This window comes from Molossus molossus, unplaced genomic scaffold (genome assembly GCF_014108415.1).
Source record: "Molossus molossus isolate mMolMol1 unplaced genomic scaffold, mMolMol1.p scaffold_m16_p_2, whole genome shotgun sequence".
Lineage (NCBI taxonomy): Eukaryota > Metazoa > Chordata > Mammalia > Chiroptera > Molossidae > Molossus > Molossus molossus.
In genome coordinates, this window is record NW_023425355.1 from 118705719 (window position 1) to 118730937 (window position 25219).

Genomic DNA, 25219 nt, shown 5'->3' on the forward strand with positions numbered 1-25219 from the left:
CCCTCAAGGCCCTGCTTCTGCAAACCATTTCTTTTACCCCATAGGGAATGAAAATGCGTTATAGCAACCAATACTTGTTTTGAAAGACCAGTAGCATCTGACTGGTTTTTATGCTTCTACAACTATGTGACAGTCCACACTGCTGGTAGGAATAAGCCAGCAAGATCCAAACTTAGTTTCAGTCATGCTTTTTATAGCACCCTCACCGGCATTTTCAATGAGATAAACCAGGACAGAGTGGGGACAAAAGAAGTCCCAAATGCCCCCATATATCCATATCACATTAAGGAATTTTTAAAAAATGGGAGTTAGTATACTAAATAAGAGAGATAAGCAGCTACTTAGATGGGTACTTTTCATATATTTCCATTTAATGCCCATAACCACCCTGAAGGGTTAAATATTATCAATGATATTTTACATGTAGGAAATCTGACATTCACCAGGATTAATTATATTACCAAAGTCACACGACCAGATTATGATATAATTAGAGGTTGAAGACATTTTTGACTTCTGAATGTATTCCCTTACAACATAAAAACAGTAAAAAAGAGAACAGCAAAGTAAAAGATGTATAATTTTGCCAATGCAATGTGGTGCTTAGCATGAATATACTTCCCAAGCTTTAAATGAAAAATGCAAATTGAAATAGCAGTACTTTTAAATTATCATTTATATATGACATGATTGTGTATTTAGGAAATCCTATGGAATCTACAAAAATACAATTCTAAAAGTGAATCTAGCAAATTTGATATACAAAAACCATTTGTAGTTCTCTATACAACCAATAAACAATTTGAAAACTGTAAAGAAAAAAAAAGAAATAGTACTACTTTTGCTCATCATTACATTATGAAAATAATGCATAATAGGCAATACTTCTCATCACATACAGTAGAAATAAAATTCTGAACTAAATTTATATTTCCAAGATGGCAACTGGTACTACATATCTATCTTTCTGGATAGTGCATTTCAGAGTAGCAGGATGTCAACTATGAAAACCATTCTATCTTGTTTAAATACAGAGCCTAAATAAAAACGTAATTGTGTAAAATTTAAACATTTTTAAAATTTTTTTCTTTATTGTTTGTTTTTTTTTGTTTTGTTTTGTTTTTGTGTTTTGTTTTTTTTTTTTTTTTTTTTTAGAGAGAGGGGAAGGGAGAGGGAGAAAGAGAGAGAAACATCGATGAGAGAGAACATTGACTGGCTGTCTCCTGCATGCCCCCCAACTGGGGCATGTGCCCTGACCAGGAATCAAACCAGCAACCTCCTGATGCATGGGTCAACGCTCAAACACTGAGTCACAGGAGCCGGGCTTTTGTTTTGACATTAACCAGAATTTTAATATAAATTTTAAAAGGTCTTTAGAAAAGCTGATAAATGCTTGATTGCTATTGTTCGGACAAGGCTTTTTGGTGCCAATGTCATAACAGATCATGTTCCAGTGTACGAACTTCCAAACTGCAAATGTGCAGAAATGAACTCATGGTGGTGTTGAAGTGACTGAATACAATTGCTTTTCAGCAATCAAAAAAGCACTTTCGACTACTATTAAAAAAATACAAGGTAATTTTTGGCTGTGTCAAAATGGATCATTTTTACTTCCTCTTGGAAATACCAGCTGATCAAGGCTCATGAATAACAGGAGAGAATTTCAGACTACTCTATCATGAATGTTCAGAGTAGACAGTAAACTTACTGATATGACTGGAAACCACCTTAAAGATATGGGTTCTCAACAGTTTTCTAATATGGAATAAACAGTTCAAGCACCTTGGTAACTGTATGGGACTGTGTCCATGAAGTATTCTGTATCATCTAAAGCAAGGATTTCCAACCTCTTTCATTTCATAGCACACATAACGTAATTACTAAAATTCTGTAGCACACCAAAAAATATATTTTTTGCCGATCTAAAAAAAAAAAAAAAAAAGGTATATTTTTGATTCATTCACATCCAATGGCTATTGTTGTGTTGGCTGTTGTCATTTTTGTATTTGACAATCTAAGGGAAAAGAGGTTAGTGCCACTGACTAAATGGTCAGGTATTACATGTTTTAAAAACTCTTGTGGCATAGTGGTTAAAAATTGCTGCTCTAAAGACTTGACACTCTTTGTAGATGCTATATAATTTTTTTTTCTTAGAATTAAAAAAATAGTTTAATTTAGATATTGATATGTAACATTGTATTATTAGGTATAAAAATATTCTTATTGTATAATGTTTGGATATTATTTTAGGCCTCCAGACCATGATGAAGATACCAGATTCTTTCAACCTGATATTTGTTCATACATTTAAATGACTCATAATTCAATAAATGATCCTTGCTATTGGCTTTCCCAGTTTGTACTTCCATCAACTCTATGGACAAAGGTAAGATTCAACTACTTGAGTTTCCCCTTTCTCCTCCCTCTTATTGGGGGGAGGGTCACAATTAAATATCATTAATGATTATAAGAATTGTTAAAGGCTTTTTTCTTGGAGATAAAAGTATATTTGTTCCTCACAAGTAGGAGTAAATATGGTATAATTATGAAGCCCTGCACTTAATTTAAAAAATCAACTACATGTAGACCCAGAAACATGGAAGTAGGGCACAGACTGACATCCCTCAGAAGAGGGGGTGGGGAGGTGGGAAGAGATAAACCACAGAACTTATATGCAGGTACGCATGACCAATGGACATGGACATCTAAGCCGGGGATGGGGTGGGGGTGGGGTAGGGAGGGGGGTGCCAATAGGGTAAAAAAGGAGAAATATCTGTAACAAAAAAATTTTTTAAAAAATCAACTACACTAGTTAACAATGACAGAAAACATAATTTAAAAAAATTTAGGGATTTCCATTATTACAATATGTTAAAAGAAATATTCAGAGAATCCTCTCCCAACTGAAAATTTAAAGTAAAAACACATACAAACAGAGGAGGCAGGAATCCACTCCAGTGAGTTGTCACCAGACATGACTCACTGGATACAAGCTACTCTGTGCTGGCCTGAAGTCTTAGCTTTTGGGGTCATAACTGGGAATTAGGAAAAAAAAAAAAAATGTCAGCTAATAAACTCACACTTGCATGGTTTGAGGCACAAATTTCACATTATATTTTTGGACTACCAAACCCTAAATTAATTATTTAGCTTCATAGCTCTAGATATAGAAAAGGGGCCTCAGGGGTACCCCTACAAGTTTAGACAGTCGCCTGTTTATTAAAATGTGTTTTTATTTTATTTTTTAAAATTTGTATTAATTTATTTTTATTACAGATGTGTCTACTTTTTCCCCCCTAGACACCCTCCTCTCCATCCTGCCCCCCACCCTCCTGCATTGTTGTCTATGTCCATTGGTTATGCATACATGCATATAAGTTCTTTGGTTCTTTAAAAGTTATATTATGACCTTGATATTCACCAGCTAGAGGGTCCTGAGGTGATTAGTGTGACCTCCTCATTAGAAACTCAGCAGAGTTATGCCAAAGACATAGGTGCTCTATGTAGATCATTAAAGAGCAACCGGAGCAAATCATTAGGACAAATGATATGTAGGTTATACCAAAATAGATAATCTTAATTCTTACCTGTGCAAATTCTTTTTCTTAGTGCTATATCAGGAGTAAGTTGCTCTATGTTGTGAACATGCATATTTATAGCCAAAATCACATTTGTGAATCATGTTTTTGTAATAAAAATTAAAGAATTACTATTACTAAAGTATATATTAACCACTAAGGCCTAATCATCTTCACTAAATATTAGCCTTGTATGAAAAATAAAGCTTCTGGCCAACTGGTGTTGCTCAGTGGTTGAGTGTCGACCCATTGCACCAAGAGGTTGCCAGTTCAATTCCCGGTCAGGCCAACATGCCCAGGTTGTGGGCCCAATCTCCAGTGGGGGACATGCAGGAGGTGGCCAATTGATGTTCTCTCTCATCGATGTTTCTGTCTCTCTCTCTCTCTCTCCCCCTTCCTCTCTCTAATATCAATAAAGCTTCTACTTTAGACATAAGAAAATTTAATTGCACATTTCACTACTACAAATAACCAAAAGGCCATTACCGTAGTCCTACAATTTATTACTTACTAATCCTGTAATAATGAACAGTAATATTAGTCTTTTGCACTCTAATATTTATGCAGAACAGAGAGGTCACTTTCTGGTTCTTAAGGAGAGAATTTGTCATCATGTTTTAATGCATTCAGTCATTAACACATTATTTCAGCCATGTCTCCATACACAGTGTTTTTGTTTGTCTGTTTGTTTGTTTCCCTTAAGGTTCTATATTTTCATGTCCAAGCTGATGATTATTATTTTTCCATTTTTTTCTGAAATTTCCTGACATAAAAAGATAATTTTAAAATTAAGGAAGAACTGGGCTTTCCCTCCCTAACTAGTAAATCTATCCTACTGATTGCTTCTCTCTCTCCAAGGGAGTTAATGGTATCACCTCCCTTAGGGTTGCTTAGAGTCAAATGTACTCTCCTTTCTCCCTTATCTTTCCATATCCAACTTTCATCAAACTCAGCTGCAATAGACATTTTGCTGCATCATTCATATTGTCCATTTTCAGAAACGAAGGAGCTATGTTTGTAGCTACTGGGAAAGATGCTGGAAGATGAGCATCAGGTCAGCCCTATTTAGGCATTGCCTTGTTTGAAAACAAAGCTTTGCCCAAGGTCAAACCTCTTTCCATATGTATGCCACTTTCAATGACTGATCAAAACAGCAGTATAAAGGTCCAGTCCTCTTCTTCCTACTTAGGACAACTCTGAAGGGCCATCTTACCTTCAGAGGTCCCGGTGGGTTGACTGAACTTTTCACTGGGCCTGTATGGAAGTTCAACTTCTCCCCCTGGCCAAATATTATTTACCTTTGCTTCCACAAGCATTGATCATGACACATTTTGCTAACAAATGACCTGTATGCTATTCTCCCATCTCAGAGTTTGATTTCTTGGAAATCCAAGCTGTTCAAGCATCATTTTCCCTTTTTATTTCTTTTGAAAGTGTTCCTCTGTTTTTGAATTCACTGTCACTGGCTTAGTTTGGTCTTCCCTTATTCTCATGTAAGTATGGTCCATCTTAACTCTTTGGTTCCATGGCCAAATGGGCATTCAAATTCAAACTTCCACACAGGCACACCTGAAACACAATTGTAGCTCACTGCCAGCTGATGTAAAAATTCAAAATCTACCCATTTCTCAAAATTTCTACCTACCAGTCAATATGCCATATTACCCACTGCAGTATATACTCTCAGTGCCCAGTAAAAATCCCCTCTGCATAGACTTCCTTTACACACCAGTGGTTCCGTATAATTCTTTTTCAGTGGGGACTCACTGCTTGAAGAGCAAACTTGAATCAATGATGGATAGGAGTTAGTGGACAAATACCCCAAACTCCTTGCCCTTCTCTCAGAAGGTTACCAGTGAAGTTCCCTAAGTCTCAGCAGTAATCTGATATCTGGCTTACTTTTTATTGACTTTCTCCCTTCAGCATCTCTCAATAAATTGTCATATAATGTCATTAATAAGTTCTGTGACTTTAAGCAAAATGACATGTGACAAAGCCAGTATTGCCATAGGCTAACTGATACAAACAAGAGGTAAGTTTTACGGCAGCCCATCAATGCTATAACAAAGTGACTGCCATTGAATGAAACCATGTTATTTGAGGACCTGCGGTACTTTCCCATTCTCTCAGAGGCCTTCCTGTAACCATCTCTCAAATAAATTACTTGCAATGAAACCCTTTTATTAGGCTCTGCTTTGGTGAAAATAAGCACAAACTAATATAAAGAACTAATCAAATAGAATATCGTTAAAGGCTCCAAGATGATCTCAGATATCTGACTGCCTTCTCTTGCCCCTCCTATCTATCTTATCTATTACCTCCAGATTTCTCTTTCTAAAACTCAGTTGACTCAGGCCCTCAGTAATCCTCAATGCTCCCACTGCAATAAGTAAAACAAAACTCTGCCCAACAAAGTCTGCCTGTATTTCTAACTGTATGTCACTCTGCATTCCTACCACATACACACACACTTCAGACACATTCCTCTATTCATTATTTAAAGAAAGGATCATCTCTGTGTTTACAATAAGGTTCTTTCTTCTGCTGGAATGTCTTTCCCACCATATTGGCTGATAAATCCCAGCTCATCCTTTGAGATCCAGATCAAAGCCATTGTTCCTTAAGAAGCCCTTTCAGAACCTCACTGTTAGGGGTAATATTTCCCACTACCATGCTCCCCAGTGCCATGTTTAGACTTTTGGTACATCAGAGTGTATCTTGTACTGAGATGATTTATTTATATCTATTTCCACAGCCAAATGTGAATTTACGACTCAGGAGCCATATCATATCTATTTTTGTATCCAGTAGTAATATTCAAAATAATTAACAAGTTTATATTCCAGCTCTGATAAATCAGAAAGAACACAGGGTCAAAGTCCTGTGGCACCCTGATAAGTTATGTGCTAACCCTTTAGTTGCTGCTGGATTGTTGGGAAGTCGAGGAGATCTGGGGAGGAGCTAAGGTGGTTAGCAAGGCAAGGGTTACATTATAGTGGAGTTCAAACAATTCAGTATTTGCCAAGGTATAAGGAAAAGCATCTATTATACTATTTCAACAGATCATAATTAGTTGAATATCAGTTTTGTTTATAACTACTATGCCTATCAAGGCTTCTCAAATTATAGGCCTTTTGTGAATAATTGTTATATAATAAAAAAACAGAATTGAAAAGTTATTTTTAAAGACCACTGATACACACACTGTTATACTTCTTTAAAAAGCACAAATAGGAACATTCTCATATACTTTATAGTCTAGTTTTCTTCATAACAGATTAACAGCTGTTTAGTGGCAATTACACTTGTATCATTTAAATATTGTTGATGTCTTCCAATAGTAACATCAATAAAAATTAAAATGGGATTAGCCTTCTCTCTAGGCTCAGTTTCTCCACATCATAATGGCAACATTAATTCAATTCTAATGGATCACTGTGGTAAGAACACTCATGATCATGTCTCATAAATATTTTTCATAATTATGAAGCCTGCAAAATCTCTTGGGTAGCGACATTTATGAATTCATCCCCACTTTATAATATACCCTAAATTACCTTTCACTTGCCCCAAATTCTTCCTAAAGTCCTTCAAACCAACACATTAAAAGAGTCTATACCCAATTAGTGAAACCATGTATTAAAATTTTATGGTCTCAGAAATGCTGCCAAGTCCAACAAAAAATGACTATGTAAGGAAACACGTTAAATCTGATTATTTAATGTTTTTTAGCTAAATTTCTATAACTTTAAAGGGTCTGATTCAGAAACTAGGGGCTTTGTTTAGGGAGTCATAAACATTGCTAATTCAACAATGTTCCACAGTTTGAGGTTCCTCTTATGTTCCCTCTCAGACAGAGAACTCATTGCCTTTTATACAACATGAAACCGAGATTTATTACATTTATCAAAAATAATGGAAAAAAGTTAAAATTCTGAAACTAAAAAAAAATCCACCATTATTACTATCATTTGATGATTCAAATGAAACTAAACTTTATATTTCTTAAGTTCTGAATTACATACAAATGGCAAAATATGTTACTTTATTGAAATGCTTGGAATAGATTCACTATAGCTCAAAATCTACCTATCACACGGAGAATTATTAATGGGCTTTATAAAGCCAAGTGTCTGCAGAGTGATGGGAAGATTTCAGAAGATGCTAATGACTATGACTGTGGTGATATCTAAGGCCAAGCAGAGAGTGGGGATGGATAGGTTGGCTCTTCACAGCACATTCTAGTACAGTAGTACTAATTGGATCACTGTTTGCCATTCTGAACCTTCTCTTCTGCTTGTTAATAAGATTCACATTCAGTCTCCTCTCTGTACTTCCTTGTTTGGAGCAGCTTTCTATACCTTTCGTGCTAGGTATAGACCCCTTCCTAAAACATTCTTTATTGGGGCAAACAGAGATGAGAGGTTAGTAGTGTACTTCCAGGGCACATAAGATTGCTGCTAGGTGTATGTTTTCTATACCTCTAACTCGTATCCATTTACCTACATTACAATAATTTCCTCAACAGGATCCAACCATCACAGGGCATTTAATTCTCCTCCAAATACGATAACTTATTCCTTTCATAAATCACAGCCCCTCTGTACTTCTATAGTTTTTACCCCCCCCTCCTTAAAATAGCTTGTAAGAATAACCTTTATGCCCACTCCCAAACAAGCAATTCTGTTCATGGACTACCAGTGTAATTTGTATAAATGAATGCTTTATTAGACACACGGGAAAAAAACTTCATGCATACCAAAAATTTTAACCTATTGTTTGTTCATGCATTAATTAAGTACATGTATGTTTTTATTATAATAGTCCTATAAATGGACATTCTCATAGGATGCTGTTTGATTCATAAGTTGGTATAACCATTTTAAATTATAACAATTTTAAATGTAAATTCATTCAATTGAATAATTCTACTTCTAAGAATTTGTCACACAAATAAATTCAAATAAATGGCCAACATATATAGCACTAGACAAAATGTGTGCCTCAAAGCTCTCACTTAGAAAGGTAATGACTGAAATGGAAAACTACATTTCCCTCTGGGTCATTTATAAGAAAGGGGAAATGTAAATTATATTTTCATTTCTTCTCTTCATGTATCTGGACTAGTGTGGTAGATAATATTTTATTAACAGTTTGGTTACCTTTGAATACACCACGTTTCCAAGAGCTGATGTGTATAACATATGGAACCATACTATCAGGTTCTATGGTGACGTGTGGCTTTCCCCACACTATTGGAAGATCTGAAGATACCTGAAAGAAAGAATTCAATATCAAGAACTATATGTCAACACTTACATGAAATCAGCGTAACAAGCTAAAGTATAGAAGAAAATGAAATTTAATTTAAATACTTCCATTAAAACTGTTCACTTTTAAGTAAACGCAAGCCCCCCCAAAATGCTACATTCTGTAGAAGAAAAATCTGAGACCTATGAAAAAATAGAACAATGGAGATTCTTGCAAAATAAACAATCTTTATTTTCTGCTGTTACTTGTAGCAAGATCATTGATGCTTAGAAAAATCTGAGTATCATTTATAGGCTATACACCATTTTCCCTATGCAATTTGATATACAAAAGATGAACCATTTCAATGAATTTATATATAAATATTAATATAGCATATAAAATATTTAAGCATTTGACCACAATTCTGATTAAATCCAACTTTTAGCATACCGAGTATGTATTTGCATTTCTTCATCCTTCACTGCCCAGGCAAACACTAATCTATTTTGTGCCTCTATAAATTTGCCTATTCTAAACAATAGAAAGTATACAATATGTGGTCTTTTGTGACTGGCATTTTCACTTAGCATAATGTTTTTAAGGTTCATCCACATTGTAATATGTATCAGTACATCGTTTCTTTTACTGATGAATGATATTAAATTGCATGATATGACACCTTGTGTATCCATTCATAAACTGATGAAAGTTTGGGTTGTTACCAGTTTTATCTATTTTGAACAATACTGTTATAAAACTATGTACAAGTTTTTGAGTGGATATAGATTTTCATTTCTCATGGAACTATATCTTGGAGTGGAATTTCTCAGGCAAATGATAATTCAATGTTTAATCTTTTAAGTTACTGCCTCCCAAAACTGTTTTCCAAAATGGTTGTACTATTTTTCTTTCTCATCAACAATACATGATGGTTCCTATTTTTTTAAATCTTCTCTCAAAGTTTTCATTGTCTGTCATTTTGATTATAGCCATTCTAGTGAGCATGAAGTGATATTTCATTGTGATTTTCATTTATATTTCCTTAATGACTAATAATGTGGAATATCCTTCCACCTGCCTATTGCTCATTGCATATCCTCTTTGGAGAAATGTCTCTTCAAATTATCTGCACATTTTAAAAATTGTGTTACTTGTCATTTTATTATTACGTTGTAAGAGATCTTTACATAGTTTAGAAATAAGGCCCTTATCAGATACATGGCATGTGGATATTTTCTCTCATTCTCTGGTTGGATTTTTCACTTTCTTCAAAGTATCATTTGAAGCACAACCCTTCTACTTTGAAGTCCAATTTATTTATTTTTCTGTCACTTGTATTTTTGGTGTCATACCTAAAAAATAATTGCCTAACCCAAGATCATGAAGATTTACTGCTATGTTTTCTTTCTCTCTCTCTCTCTCTCTCTCTCTCTCTCTCTCTCTCTCTCTCTCTCTCTCTCTCTCTGTCGTCCAGGTAATTTTGAGACAGTGAAACAAAGGAAGGGCTTAGAGTAGAAGAAGCAACAGGAGAGAGTCTAGGCTTTGACTCTTTAGAAACGTTATAGGAGAGAAGTGAGTCAAGGCAGAGTTCCTGTTAACTCATTGAAAAGTCAGAGAAAAAAGGACCTTGGAGACAGGTTCAGGGGGTTAGCCCAGGACAAGCTGCTACTGCCCATTGCTCCTCTGGTTGCAAGACTCATGGGGACCCTTCGAATTTAGGAGAGTAAAGTAAAGATGCATGCTTTAGAGGGAAGAAAGGTGTGGGCATGTTCCAGAGAGCGAGCCCCTACTGCTATGTTTTCTTCTATGATTTTTAGTTATATCTATTAAAATTTGGTCACTGATCAATTTTGAGTTTACTTTTTACTTTTGCACATGGCATAAGTTAGGGGTCCAAATTCCTTCTTTTGCAGTTCTCTTGGTAACATTTTTTAAAAAACACTATTCTGTTTCATTCAATTCTCTTGGTATCATTGTCAAAAATCAGTTAACCATCATTCTAAGGGTTTATTTCTGGACTTTTCCATTGTATTCCATTTATCTACATGCCCACCTTATGTCAGTACCACATTTTGTTTAATATTATAGTTTTGTACTGAAGAGTTTGTAGTAAGTTTTAAAATCAGGAAGTATGGCCCGGTCGGTGTGACTCAGTGGATTGAATAATATCCCATGGACTAAGAGGTGACAGTTCAATTCCCAGTCGGTGCACATGCCCAGGTTGTGGGTTCGATCCTCAGTAGGGGATGTGCAGGAGGCAGCTGATCAATCTTTCTCTCTCAATTTGACGTTTCTCTCTCTCTCCCTTCCTCTCTCTAAAAAAATCAATAAATCATATTAAAAATTAAATTAGAAAAATAAAATCAGGAAGTATAATAATCCAATTGTTTCCCTTATTTCACAAGATTGCTTTGTCTATTCTGTGATCCTTGCATTTCCATATGAATTTTAGGATTACCTTGCCAAATTCTGTAAAAACATCAGTCAGTTGGGATTTTGATATTGTGTTGAATCTGTATATCAATTTGTATAACACTGTCATCATACCAATATTAAGTCTTCTGATGCATGAACATAGGATATCTTTCTATTTATTGGAAATTTGTTTAATTTCATTCAATAACATTTTGTAGTTTTCAGTGTACAAGTCTTGCCCTTCCTTTGTCAGTCTTACTCCTAATTGTTTTATTATTTTTGATGCTATTGTAAATGATTAATTTTACTTTGCATTGTTCACTGCCAATATTTAGAAATGATTGATTGTTATATTCACCTTGTATCCTGCAAATATTCTAAACTCATGAATTAGTTTTGAGAGCATATTTAGTGAATTTCTTATAATTTTCTATTTATAGGACATAATATCTACAATGAGATATATGTTTTCTTCCTTTTCAATGTAGATGCCTTTTATTCTTGTTCTTAACTAATTGTACTAGCTAGTACTTCCTACTACAATGTTCAATAGAAGTGTTAAGAGTAGAAACCCTTGCCCTGGCCAGTTTGGTTCAGCGGTTAGAGCGTCGGCCTGCGGTCCTGAGAGACCCGGGTTCGGTTCCCGCTAAGGGCGTGTACCTCGGTTGCAGTTTGTCCCCGGCCCTGGTCGGTTCGGTTGTGCGGGTGGCAGCCACTCGATGTGTTCCTTTCACATCGATGTTTCTCTCTCTCTCTCTGTTCCTCTCTCTCCCTCCCACTCTACCTGAACAAAAAAATGGAAAACTGTCCTCAGGTGAGGATAAAAAAAAAAAAAGGAGTAGAAACCCTTACCTTGTTTCTGATTATAGGTAAAAATCATTCAGTGTGTTTTCTCATTAAGTATGATGTTAGTTGTGGCATTCTCATAGATGCCCTTTAGCATGTCTCAGTCACACATGAAATATTTTCCAGGATAGACCATGTCTTAGGATATTAAGGCTAAGAAGCCTCAATAAATTAAAAAGGGCTGGCATTATACACAGTATGTGCTTTAACAATAATAGAACTAGATTAGAAATAAAAAATGGGGGCAAAAATGGTAAGTCCTTAAATAGGGGGATTTTAGACAGCATAGTCCTAAATAACATGTCAAAAAAGAAATCCTAAGGGAAATCAGAAAATATTTTGAGTCCATACAGTGAATGAGTCCTTTTTTTTAATTGTACTTTTCAATGCCAGAATTTATTTTTTATAATTCTATATATTTATTGATATTATCTGCATATTGAAACTTTACATTAATTCTTCAAACAAGACTCCTTTTAGTTCATTGAACATATTTGCCAAGGTTTGTTTCAAGTCTTTATTTACTTAGCCAACATGTGGGCTCCTTCAGAGATAGCTTCTAGTGACTGCTTCTTTTCCTGTGTATGGGTCACATTTCCCATTTCTTTGTTTCTTTTTTCTTTGCCTCATAACTTTTGCTGTTTTTGTTGAAAAATGTATGTTTTATATAAGGTAGTATAGCCATTTTTTAAAATCAGATCACTACTTCCCCATATTTTGTTCTTTGTTGGTTGTGACTTTCCTGAACTAATTCTGTAGATTCTACAGTCAGACCAGTGTGTGCTCACTGAAGTCCCTGCTTAATTGCTTAGTGGTCAGCAATAATTTGTCACAGATTTCTTGAAATGCCTTGAAACAATAAATCATCTGCCCTTTGTCAAGGAGCATTGTATATGTATTGAGGCACACTTTGAGCACTCGGGTAGTTATTTATAACCCTCCCTTAGCCTTAATTTCCAGTTCCCACAGTGCTTCTCTGTCAGCCAGAAATGGAAACACTGGCATCCTTTCAGATCTTTCCCAGGCAAGTGCACAACTGCACATGTGTGTGGCCTGCATATTCCACAGGAATATGTAAAGCTTTTAAGATCCCCTAAGGACATCTCATTGTCTAGATCTTCCTTTCAAGTTGTTGGCCACAACTGTTATTGCAGCTTCAGGCAGCTGCAATGTCAAACAATAACTCTTAAATAGTTTATCAAATGTCCTGAGAATAGAAATATAAAATTATTAGGAAGACTTGGAACACATGAACAATTTTATTAATACTTTAATGAAATAAAATTCAATTAATTTAATAGGTAATATCTTTAATTACAGAAAGAGCTTCACTAAAAATATATACTCAATAAGTAAAATAATCAGGTTCTTCAGTTTTATTTGTGCATTAAAATATAGAAATATAGACTTTAATTATTATTGTTTGTGAGAATAATTTTGTTACAAATAGAATTCCACTTCTACGTTTAATTAGATACAGTTAATATAGCATACTTATTATTTTTAAAAGCCAACATTTTAAAAATGCATTGATTCTGAAGAGTAACATATTAAAAACCTGTAGACATCATCTCCACTACAATAACAAAATGAAATAAACAATGTGATAAAATTGCAGATTTTTCTTTAACCTGTTTTCATCAAACTCTTAAGAAAGGATTCCTTGCTCACCAGTAAATTCTGGAAGGGGAAAGGGAGTAGTAGAAAAATAATTTTTTTCCTTATTGTTAGTAAATCCAAGTAGTCATGATTTTTCCTTCCTTCTTTCCTTTCCTTCTTTTTCAATGCCACTCATCGTATTTATATCTGTTCATTAAACAAAACTTCCTTAAAGGCTATTATGTGCTTGATACTATGATTTTTAAAATATGGATAAGAGAGGCATGCCCTATTCTCACAATTTATAATCTGATGGAGAACATAAACAGGTAATAGCAATATGATATATGTATGATGGAACAGGTACAGAGATGTTGTGGAAACACAGGAAAAGCTTCTACTCCAGATTTATGAGGAAAGGGAAGGATTTTGAGAAAAGTGGCATCTAGGACTGGCTCTAAACAATGAAAAGGAGATAGACAAACACAGAGAAGTGGAAGATAGGGAGTTGGACCAGTATTTCCAGATGGTAGCAAAAGGAAATGTTATATACAAAAACCTAAGTATTGCTGGAGCTTAAAGTAGCAAAAAATGAAGCTGAGCAGATAAGATTTTGAAGGATGTAAAAAGCCACTTCAAGTAGTATGTACGCCATCCTGAAAGTAAGAGATGGCATTGAAGAGTTTTAGCAGGAGAGTGACAAAATAAGATTTTCATTCATAATATTCACTCCATTTACAATCTAGCAAGCAAGAAAGAAGAAAACCAAAGCACATGTTTTTCACAATCATAAAAAAAAAAAAAAAAAAAAAAGCAGAAGGTAAACCTAGAGAATTTCCTAACTTTGGCAGTGCACTCCAAAACTGAATTCAGGCACCTGTGATAGAAAATTGAAACTCTTTGCAAGGATTCTATTGGGCACACAACAATTTTTAGATAAATATGGGAGTGGGGAATGAAAAAATTGATTTGGGGATTGGCCGGAACAAATCAAGCAAGGAGGGCTAAGTGCAAAGCTTCATAAAAATAAAGATGAAAATAATTATGCATTTCTGTACATTCCCACTATTATTCACACTAAATGATAGAATACACCTTTGAAATGTTGTGCATATGGGTTTCACATTAAAATTTCAAAAGCTGTTTAAAATTTTTTTGAAAATACCTTATATTATCATGTACAATTTCCTCAAGTGTCTCAAATAAGTAGATTTTAATATGTCTTTTCATTATGTACTAATAATTAGAAATAAATCCTGTTTGGCACTAATTCAGCTTTATAACTGTAATGAAATTTAGTAGCTGTTAGACTAATAAAAAGTAGAATTCTAAACACTCTTTATGTGTCATTACTTCACCTAGCTAAATAAAATTAAATGTTTTTAAAATTCCATATAATTCAATATAGTCCTTCTGAAAATACTTTTATACAAAAAACAAAAAACAAAAAAAGCTTACCTTAAATGTTACGATATTCTTTGTATAATTGGGCACCATTATGGTTCTATCTTCTGGGATTCCCAAACGACAGTTTGCAATGATGTGTTCAAAGGCCGCGGGGCTTTTACCAATCCCTTTCATGATAAAGACATGCTCCATGCCATCTATTTTATTTTGTAGAGTAAGTTTGCCCTGTGATTTGACAAATCAATCAAATTTCAGCTCTACAGAAGTCACAGTTGGATGCCAAACAACCTCTACTATCCTATTAATCTTGAGTTTGATTAATAAATGAGCATTTAAGGAAGTGTCAGCCAATCATTCTTGTAGTTTATGTGCAAATACATCTACTAAACGAGAAGTTGAATTTCCCGTGAAAACCTAATTATTTCTCTTTATTTTCTCTAAATACAGTTATATATGTATTATCTTAAATAGCAAGTATGTGTGTGTTTACATCCTTGTCAAAGAAATATGGCTTCAGAAAATAATTTCTGAAATACAACATCCTTAATAAAAACAATAGGAGCTATGATTTTATTTTGTTAAGTGTGTCACATAAACGTAATCTAGATTTAATTGCAATGGCATTGCAATTTTCATAATGTTTATCCTTCAAGTTAAGACATTTATTAGAGAGAGTTTCAAGCAGAGTGAACTCTAAAGATCAAATTCATGAAAATATAACTTTCCTGCAAAGAGATTTACCATAAATTATATAACTGAATATCATACATTGTTTTATTGATACATTAATACTGGGTAAAAATGATCAATGAATTCATACCATAATCTCACATTCCAAAAGAGGTTTGAATGTGAGAGGATATTGTGCAGTTTCACCTGGTCCAACAGAAAAATTAAGAGGTCCATAAAAACATTCTCCTTCTATAGTTACTTGACATTTCCATTCATTCTCTGTTTTATTCACCTGAAGCATGAAAAGGGTAGAGAAATATCAGAAAGATGACATTTATAAAGTTGAATTACATATTAATTCTTAGTGCTTCTCACAAAGTTGTATATTGTAATTTGAATAGTATTTCTTAAGAATCACCATTTGAATGTCATATTTGTTAAGAACAACTATCAAAAACATAAATATGAGGCACAAGAATAACTATATGCCCTTTCAATATCATACAGAAACATTGCTTAACAGGTTGATCTATAGATTTTTCAATATCTAAAGGAATATTCCTTTGTTAGACTTACTAATTGTTTAAATGATAAAATGGTCTTGGAGTTACACGTTTTACTTCTAATAATGGGTCTTAAAAAGTGTTCTAACTGGTTGATTGTTCAGATAGCAAAGGTTACATATCTCATCGGAGCAAATTTTTTAATGGGATATTTTCTTATTAATTAATTAATTTTTATTACAGATGTTTCTCCTTTTTCCCCCACTGAATCCTCCGTCCCCCTCCCTCATCACCCTGTCCCCAGCTTTGTTGTCCATGTCCATTGTTCATGCACACATGCATATAAGTTCTGTGGTTTATTCCCCCACCCCACCCCTGTTCTGGGAATTGACAGTCTGTATCCCACTTCCACGTCTCTGAGACTACCCCATTCCTCAGACTATTATGTTCATTATATTCCACAAATAAGTGAGATCATATGATACTTCTCTTTCTCTGTTTGGCTTCTTTCACTAAGAATAATACATTCCAGATCCTTCCATGTCGTCTCAAACGATAGATCTTTCTTTCTTAGAGCTGCATTGTACTCCATTGTGTATATGTACCACTGCTTTTTTATCCATTCATCTACGGATGGACATTTGGGCTGTTTCCAGCTCTTAGCTACTGCTGCTACGAACATGGGGGTAAATACATCCTTCCTTATTGGTGTTTCAGGCTTCTCACGGTATATTCCTAGAAGTGGGATCACTGGGTCAAATGAAAGTTCAATTTTTAATTTATTTAGGAAACACCATATTGTTTTCAATAGTGGCTGCACCAGTCTGCATTCCCACCAGCAGTGTACTAGAGTCCCCTTTTCTCCACACCCTCACCCTTGTTATTTGATGATTTGTCGATGGCAGCCATTCTGACAGGTGTAAGGTAATAGCTCATTATTGTTTTAATTGGCATCTCTCTGATGATCAGTGATGATGAGCATTTCTTCATATGTCTCTTAGCCATTTGTATATCCTGTTTGGAGAGGTGTCTATTTCTACCCTTTTTTTTTTTATCCTCACCCAAGGACATTTTTCCATTTTTTGTTCAGATAGAGTGGGAAGGAGAGAGAGAGAGAAACATCAACATGAAAGGAACACACTGAGAGGTTGCCACCCACACGACCCAACCAGGGCCAGGAAAAAATGCAACCGAGGAACGTGACCTTAGCGGGAACTGAACCCAGGTCTCTCTGGACTGTAGGCTGATGCTCTAACCGCTGAGGCAAACCAGCCAGGGCTGCCCATTTTAATTGGATTATTTGTCTTCCTTCTGTTGGGTTGTATGAGCACTCTTTATATTTTGGACATTAACCCCTTATCTGATGTATCATTGGCAATTATGCTCTCCCATACAGTGGGTTGCCTTTGCATTTTGGTGTTTTGTTTTTGTTTTTGTTTGTTTGTTTGTTTTGCTGTGCAGAAGCTTTTGAGTTTGACCTAGTCCCATCTGTTCATTTTCTCCTTTGTTTCTGTTGCCTTAGGTGATGTATCTGTAAAAATTTTGCTACGTATGATGTCTGAAATTTTGTTGCCTATATTTTCTTCTAGAATTTTTATGGATTCATGAGTCACATTTAAGTCTTTTTTCCATTTTCAGTTTATTCTTGTGTATGGTGTAAGTTGATAGTTTAGTTTCTTTTTTTTTTTTTTTTGCAAGTAGCAGTCCAATTTTCCCAACACCACTTAGTAAAGAGGTTGTCTTTACTCCACTGTATGTTCTTGACCCCTTTGTCAAATATTAATTGGGCATATTGTCTTGGATCTAAATGTGGGTTCTCTGTTCTGTTCCATTGATCTATTTGCCTATTCTTCTGCCAGTACCAGTCTGTTTTGATTACAGTGGCTTTGTAGTATAACCTGAAATCTGGAATGTGATCTTTCCAACTTTGTTCTTTTTCAAGACTGCTGTGGTGACTCTGGGTTTTTTTGTTTGTTTGTTTGTTTGTTTTCTTGTTCCATATGAACTTTTGAAGTATTTGTTCTAGTTCTGTGAAGTATGTCTCTGATATTTTGATCAAGATTGCATTGAATCTATAGATTGCTTTGTGTAGTATGGACATTTTAATGATATTAATTCTTACAATCCATGAACAAGGTATGTGCTCCCACTTTTTATGTCTTCCTCTATTTCTTTATTCAATGACCTGTAGTTTTCTGCAAATAGGTCCTTTAATTCTTTGGTTAAGTTATTCCTAGGTAACTTAATTTTTTGCTGTGATGGTAAACAAAATTGTTTTTCGTAGTTTCTTTTTCTGTGACTTCATCATTGGTGTATAAGAATGCCACAGATTTCTTGGTGTTAATTTTATATCCTGCTACTTTGCCAAATTCATTTATTAAGTCTAGTAAATTTCTGATGGCGTCTTTGGGGTTTTCTACGTATAGTATCATGTCATCTGCGAATAATGACAGTTTCACTTCCTCCTTTCCAATTTGGATCTCTTTTATTTTTTCTTCCTGTCTGATTGCTGTGGCTAAGACTTCCTGTACTATGTTGAACAAGAGTGGTGAAAGTGGGCATCCTTGTCTTGTTCCTATTGTTAAGGGAAATGCTTTTAGTTTTTGCCCATTGAGTATGATGTTGGCTTTAGGTCTTTCATATATGCTCTTTATTATGTCAAGATATGATCCCTCTATTCCCAGATTGCTGAGCGTCTTTATCAGAAATGGGAGGTGGATTTTGTTGAATGCTTTTTCAGCGACTATTGATATGATCATATATTTATCTTTCATTTTGTTTATGTGGTATATCACATTTATTGATTTGTGAATATTGTACCAGCCTTGCATCCCTGGGATGAATCCCACTTGGTCATGATGAATAATTTTTTAGTATTGCTGGATTCTATTTGCTAATATTTTGTTCAGGATTTTGGCATCTATGTTCATCAGGGATATTGGTCTGTAGTTTTCTTTCTTTGTAGTGTCTTTTTCTGGTTGTGGAATGAGAATTATGCTGGCCTCATAAAAAAGGCTTTGGAAGTCTTCCTTCTTCTTGAATTTTTTGAAATAGTTTGAGGAGAATGGGTATTAGTTCTTCTTTGAATGTTTGGTAAAATTCCTCCATGAAGCCATCTGGGCCTGGGCTTTTGTTTGCTGGGAGAGTCTTGGTTACATCTTCAATTCCTTCTGTTGTTGTTGGTCTGTTCAAGTTTTCTATCTCTTTCTGGTTCAGTTTTGGGAGACTATGTGTTTCTAGAAATTGGTCCATTTCACTTAGATTGTCGAATTTGTTGCCCTATAATTGTTCATAATATTTGTTAACAATCCTTTGTATTTCTGTGGTGTCAGTTATTATTTCTCCTCTTTCATTTATGATTTTGTGTATTTGGGTTCTCTCTCTTTGTTTCTTGGTGAGTCAAGCTAAGGGTCCATCAATCTTGTTTATCTTTTAAAAAACCAGCTCTTTGTTTCATTGATCCTTTGAATTGTTTTTTTGGTCTCCATGTCATTTATTTCTGCTCTGATCTTTACTATTTCCTTCCTTCCACTTGCACTGGGGTTTTCTTTTTGTTCGCTTTCTACTTCTTTAAATTGTTAGGTTAGATAGTCTATTAGAAATTTTTCTTGATTCTTGAGGTAGGCCTATAGTGCTATCAACTTCCCTCTCAGAACTGCTTTCACTGCATCCCATTGATTTTGTGTTGTTGTGTGTTCATTTCCATTAGGTTCCAAGAAGTTTTTAATTTCTTCCTTGATCTCCATGGTAACCCATTCCTTGTTTAGTAACATGCTATTTAGCCTCCATGTTTTCAAATGTCTTTTCATGTTCTTGTTGCTATTGATTTCTAATTTCATGTCAATGTGATCTGAGCAGATGCTTGATATGATTTCAGTCTTGTTGAACTTGTAGAGACTTTAGTTTGTGCCCTAACATGAAGTCTATCTTTGAGAATGTTCCATGTGCAGTTGAGAAAAATGTAAATTCTGCCATTTGGGGGTCTCTGTAGATACCTATTAAATCCATTTGATCTAGCGCTTCATTTAGAGTCTGTGTTTCCTTGTTAATTTTTTGTCTAGAAAGTCTATCCAGTGGTGTCAGTGGGGTATTGAAGTCCCCTGCTATGATTGTATTGCTGTTGATTTCTCCTTTGAAGTCCTCCAAGAGATCTATATGTTGGTCCTCCTAAATTGGGTGCATATATGTTTACCAAGTTTATATCTTCCTGTTGGATAGATAATTTCAATATTATGTAGTGGCCTTCTTTGTCTCTAGTTATGGCCTTCATTTTGAAATCTACTTTATCAGATGAGTATTGCTACACTAGTTTTTTTTTTTTTTTTCCTTTCCGTTTGCTTGCAAGATTTTTTTCCATCCCTTCACTTTCAACCTATGTGAGTCTTTTGTTATGAGGCTGGTTTCTTGTAAACAACATATATGTGAGTCATGCTTTCTTATCCAGTCAGTTACTCTGTGTCTTTTTATGGGAGCATTCAAACCATTCACATTTAAGGTGATAATTGATATGTACTTATTTATTGCCATTTTTGTTTAGTGTGGTTCTATTTTTCTTCCTATTTCTTCTACTAATTACAGCAGTCCTCTTAGCATATGTTGCAGTGCTGGTTTGGTGTTAATATATTCCCTTAGCCTTATTTTTGTCTGGAAAGCTCTTTATTTGGCTTTCTATTTCGAATGACAGCCTTGCTGGATAGTCTTGGATTCACATCCTTGTTTTTCATGACCTTGGTTACTTCATCCCACTCCCTTCTGGCCTGTAGAGTTTCTGCTGAGAAGTCAGCTGAGAGCCTTATGGGGTTTCATATGTAGGCAACCTGTTACTTACTTCTTGCTGCCTTTAGGATTCTCTCTTGGTCTTTAATTTTTGGCATTTTAATTACTATGTGTCTTGGTGTGAGGCTGTGTGGGTTCTTTTTACTTGGGGCTCTCTGTGCTTCTTAAACTTGAATGCCTTCTTCCTTCACCAAGTTAGGACATTTTTCTGTCACTATTTCTTCAAATATATTCTCTAACCCGTACCTATTTTCTTCCTCTTCGGGCACTGCTATGATGCGAATTTTATTACGTTTCCAGTTGTCCCACTGTTCTCTTAAGCTGTCTTTCTGTTTTTTAATTGTCTTTTTTTTTCCTTCTGGTTTTCTGATTGGTTGATTTTTTTCTACCCTGTCTTCTAATTCACTGATCCAGTCCTCAGCTTCCTCTACTTTGATGGTTAGTCCTTCCAATGTGTTCTTAATTTCTGCTATGTCATTCTTCATTTCCACTTGGTTGGTTTTCAATGTTTCTATATCTTTTCTCATGGTGCTGTTGAGCTTCCTCAAGATCATGGTTCTGAATTCTACCTCTGATAATTTGCTTAGCTGCATTTCATTGATCTCATCTTCGATAGAGTTCTCTTGTTCTTTCTTTGGGATTTGTTGCTTTGTTTCACCATTTTGGCTATCTCAGTGGATTTTGAAGCCTGCCAAGTTTTCCCTGTGGATGTTTGTGTTCTGCTGTTTGTGGCTCCCTCTACTGGGTTTGGATGAGCCTGGGTGGGCCTATGTTAAATGCCACTGTCAAGTCTTACTTTCTTGGGTAGATTTGCAAGCCCAGGAAAGGTTCAGTTATCCTCTAGCTTTTTCCTGGAGGCTAGTAGTCTCAGTTACTCAGTGCCTTGTAATGTATCCCTGGTGTTCTGCATAGGAGAATTACAGAGGGTGGGATAGATGCTGGTTATTAATGAGCCTCAATTTGCATTTCTTTGCCTCACCTGGGAAAGGCTGAATCTCCGGGGGCGGGGTGGGGGTGGGGTGACTGTTGCTTTTCCCCACAGCTCTGGGAAGGTGCACACTGGCCACCATCCTTTGTGGCCGCAACTCAGTGAAAACTCTGAGCGCCCTCCAAGTTCTAGGTATCCCCACAGAGTTTCAGCCCAGTCTGCCCTCCCTCTGCTGTAGCCCCAGGTGGGTGGCTGGGCTATTTTAGTGCTCTGTCTTGGCTCTCTGCACTGTGGAGCGGGTGTGGTCTTTATTCCCCAAGGGCACTGCTCACAGCTAAGACTGCTGCTGTCCATGGGCTCCCAGCCAGCCACCCTCTCATGCCTCTGTCGATTGTACCAGTGTCCCTGGTTATATGGTCCTGTCCTGCTGCTTTCTGTTGCTTTTTTCTGAGGATTTGTCTTTATTTTAGTTGTAATTCCCGTTTGGTCCTGGGAGATCATCGGAGTAGCTTCTATTCACTTTGTCTCCATTTTCACATCCCCTAAGCCTATCTTGTGCACAGCTGGGTCACACAGGCCTTTCTGGTGCCCCCACACTCTGCAGGTCCTGTGGGTAACTGGATTTTACAGTCCCTTTGAGGACCAGGCTCTATGCCTATGTTATGGGCTCCTGGGTGGCACAGACCTCTCTGGTGCTTCAGCACCCCACAGGTCCCACGGGTAACTGGATGGCACAGTCTCTGCTGGGTCATGCAGGCCTCCCTGGTGCTTAAGCACCCCACATTCCCCATGGGTAACTAGATGGCACAGTCCCTGCTGGGTGGCACAGTCCTCTCGGGTGCTTCAGCAGCCCGCCATTCCCAGGGGTAATTGGATGGCACTGTCCCTGTTGGGTCACAGAGGCTTTTCCTCCAATCATTATACTTAATGCCTATGATCCATCTTAATAAATGTCAAGATTCCAACTGAATTTGGAGCAGAGTGATCTTAGAGACCACTTCTCTACTTCGTGGAGCCAGGAGGCATGGCTTTTGAGTAGGAATTTGATGACAGGTTAAAGAAGTTAAAGTTAATTTTTTCAGGAAAGAGATCCAGCGTAAGTGATTAATCAGGTGAGTAACATGATGACATTTATATTCAGGAATAAAACTCTGACATCAATATAGAAAAACAAATAGCAAAAGATGATGCAATTAGAAATAGATGAAGGTTGTGGGTTTGATCTCTGGTCAGGGCACATATAAGACTTAATCACAATGTTTCTTTCTCTCTCCGATCCTTGTTGAGGGCACATATAAGAATCAATCGCTGAATGCATGAATAAGTGGAAATATGCAATGTTTTTTTCTCTCTCTCTAAAATCAATAAGTAAAAAAATATTTTAAAAAAAGAGATCGGTAATAGTTTAAGATGAGAGGTTTGGAGGACTTTGAGATAGTGGCAGTGGGAATAAAGAAAAATACAAAAAAAAATGTTCATACTTACGATTGGAATATTCTGGGTAAGGGCTTCAAATGCTGGTGTTTCAAAGTCAAATCTAGCCTCTGGATGTTCATCATTCGCCACGCCTTCAATGTAATAGAGACGCACATCATATCTTGACGTCAACAAAATTTTACAAGGGTAGCGTCCAGGACAGCGAGGAGAAAATTGTAAAGAAACAGGAAAACATCCATCTGGAACTATCAAAATAATTTAAAAATCATTTAATTATTTTAAATGGCATAAATCCTTAAATTCATTTTGGGGTAAAGCAACATTTAATATTATTGTATTTAATTGTATAATCTATAAGAGATTAGGTTATGCCTAGGTAACATACTACCCCTAAAACTTCAAGGCATCACAAGCAAGTTTATTTATCAATGACATATAAGTCACTGATAGGTCAGAGGGAGGTCTGCTCCATAAAGTCAGTCAGGGACCCATGCTATAAAAAATACCACTTTGCAGCAGTGCCATCAGAAATACCTTACCTCCTTCCCTGACAGGTCAGGGCGACAGGAGTGGCTAGAAGTTTGCTCAAGTTCTTTTTAGGCCTCAGCCCAAAAGTATCACATATATTTAGTTGGCCAGAACCAGTTACCTCATTCTATCTAACTGAATGGGGGCTGAGAAATAAGACATATATGTAGGGAATGTTTGGTAAGCATTATTGTTTCCCAAATTTCCGTGACTTATGGGTGCTCTGTCTCATAACAATCAAAATAATTTGTGACTTGACCAGCAGATAGAAGTAATTTGTTCATAGTTAATAACCAAGGGCAAGCACAAAGAGGCATGTCCAATTAATACTTCTCATATTACCTTGTTATACCATTTGCCCTAAATTAATAGGTAACATAATTTGTTATGATGGGTAGGCTATCTGTGCAGTTCCTTTCCTTCCAAGCAATACTACCTTTTTCCAGAAGATCAGCATTACCTTATTCTCCATTAAATGAAAAAGAAGATATAAAGAAAAAAACCTCTCAACCTTAAAGTAGGATGCAATATAAGAATACAAATTTTGCTAATGCCAAAGTACGTAATAGATGAAAAATAAATGATAAAAACAATATATAGAAGCCTAATTCTGCAAAAACGTTCTCTCAAACCAAGAAAACAAATCAAGCTTATCAACCAATTGACCAGACAGGTATTATGACACTAACTGGCTATAATTTTAATTGACCCACATTTAACAACTTAAATGTTAAAAAAGGCAAACTTGTTTTCAAACACACTGAAATTTGTACACCAAGAAAATCATTCATGCCTGGCCGCTGTGGCTCGGTGCATTGACCTTCCTCCCAAGGACTGAGAGGTCCCATTTTGATTCCTGGTTAGGGCACATGCCTAGGTTGCGGGCTCAATCCCCAGTAGGGGGCATGCAGGAGGCAGTGGATAGATGTTTCTCTCTCACATCAATGTTTCTATCTCTCCCTCCTTTCCTCTCTTTAAAAAAAATCAATAAAAATATATTTAAAAAAAAAAATCTGTTTCCCAGATTTCCATGACTTATGGGTGCTCTGTCTCATAACAATCATTCACTCCTGTAAGAACATTAACTGCTTTATATCATTGTTCAAATAAATTGAGAATTTGTATGTGTATGCTATAAGTTACATGTTATGTGCTATATATTATAAAATATATTAAGTATATATTTTATAGCATATATTGCATATTGTATACTGCTGTATGTCATATATATTATGTAGAATGCTATGTACTGTATATTAAAACACACTGTTAATGGA

The 25219-nt window shown here is 35.7% G+C and overlaps 1 protein-coding gene across 1 annotated transcript in view; it reads right to left on the reverse strand.

The window, feature by feature from the left end:
- Positions 1–25219, reverse strand: part of CFAP47 (cilia and flagella associated protein 47) — a 442571-nt gene that overhangs the window by 126911 nt on the left and 290441 nt on the right. The window contains exons 47-50 of the mRNA XM_036270144.1: positions 23463–23653; positions 15919–16062; positions 15150–15323; positions 8741–8852 (exon numbers count right to left, since the gene is read on the reverse strand). Coding sequence (XP_036126037.1) covers positions 8741–8852; positions 15150–15323; positions 15919–16062; positions 23463–23653 — 621 coding nt within the window. The remainder of the gene's footprint in view (positions 1–8740; positions 8853–15149; positions 15324–15918; positions 16063–23462; positions 23654–25219) is intronic.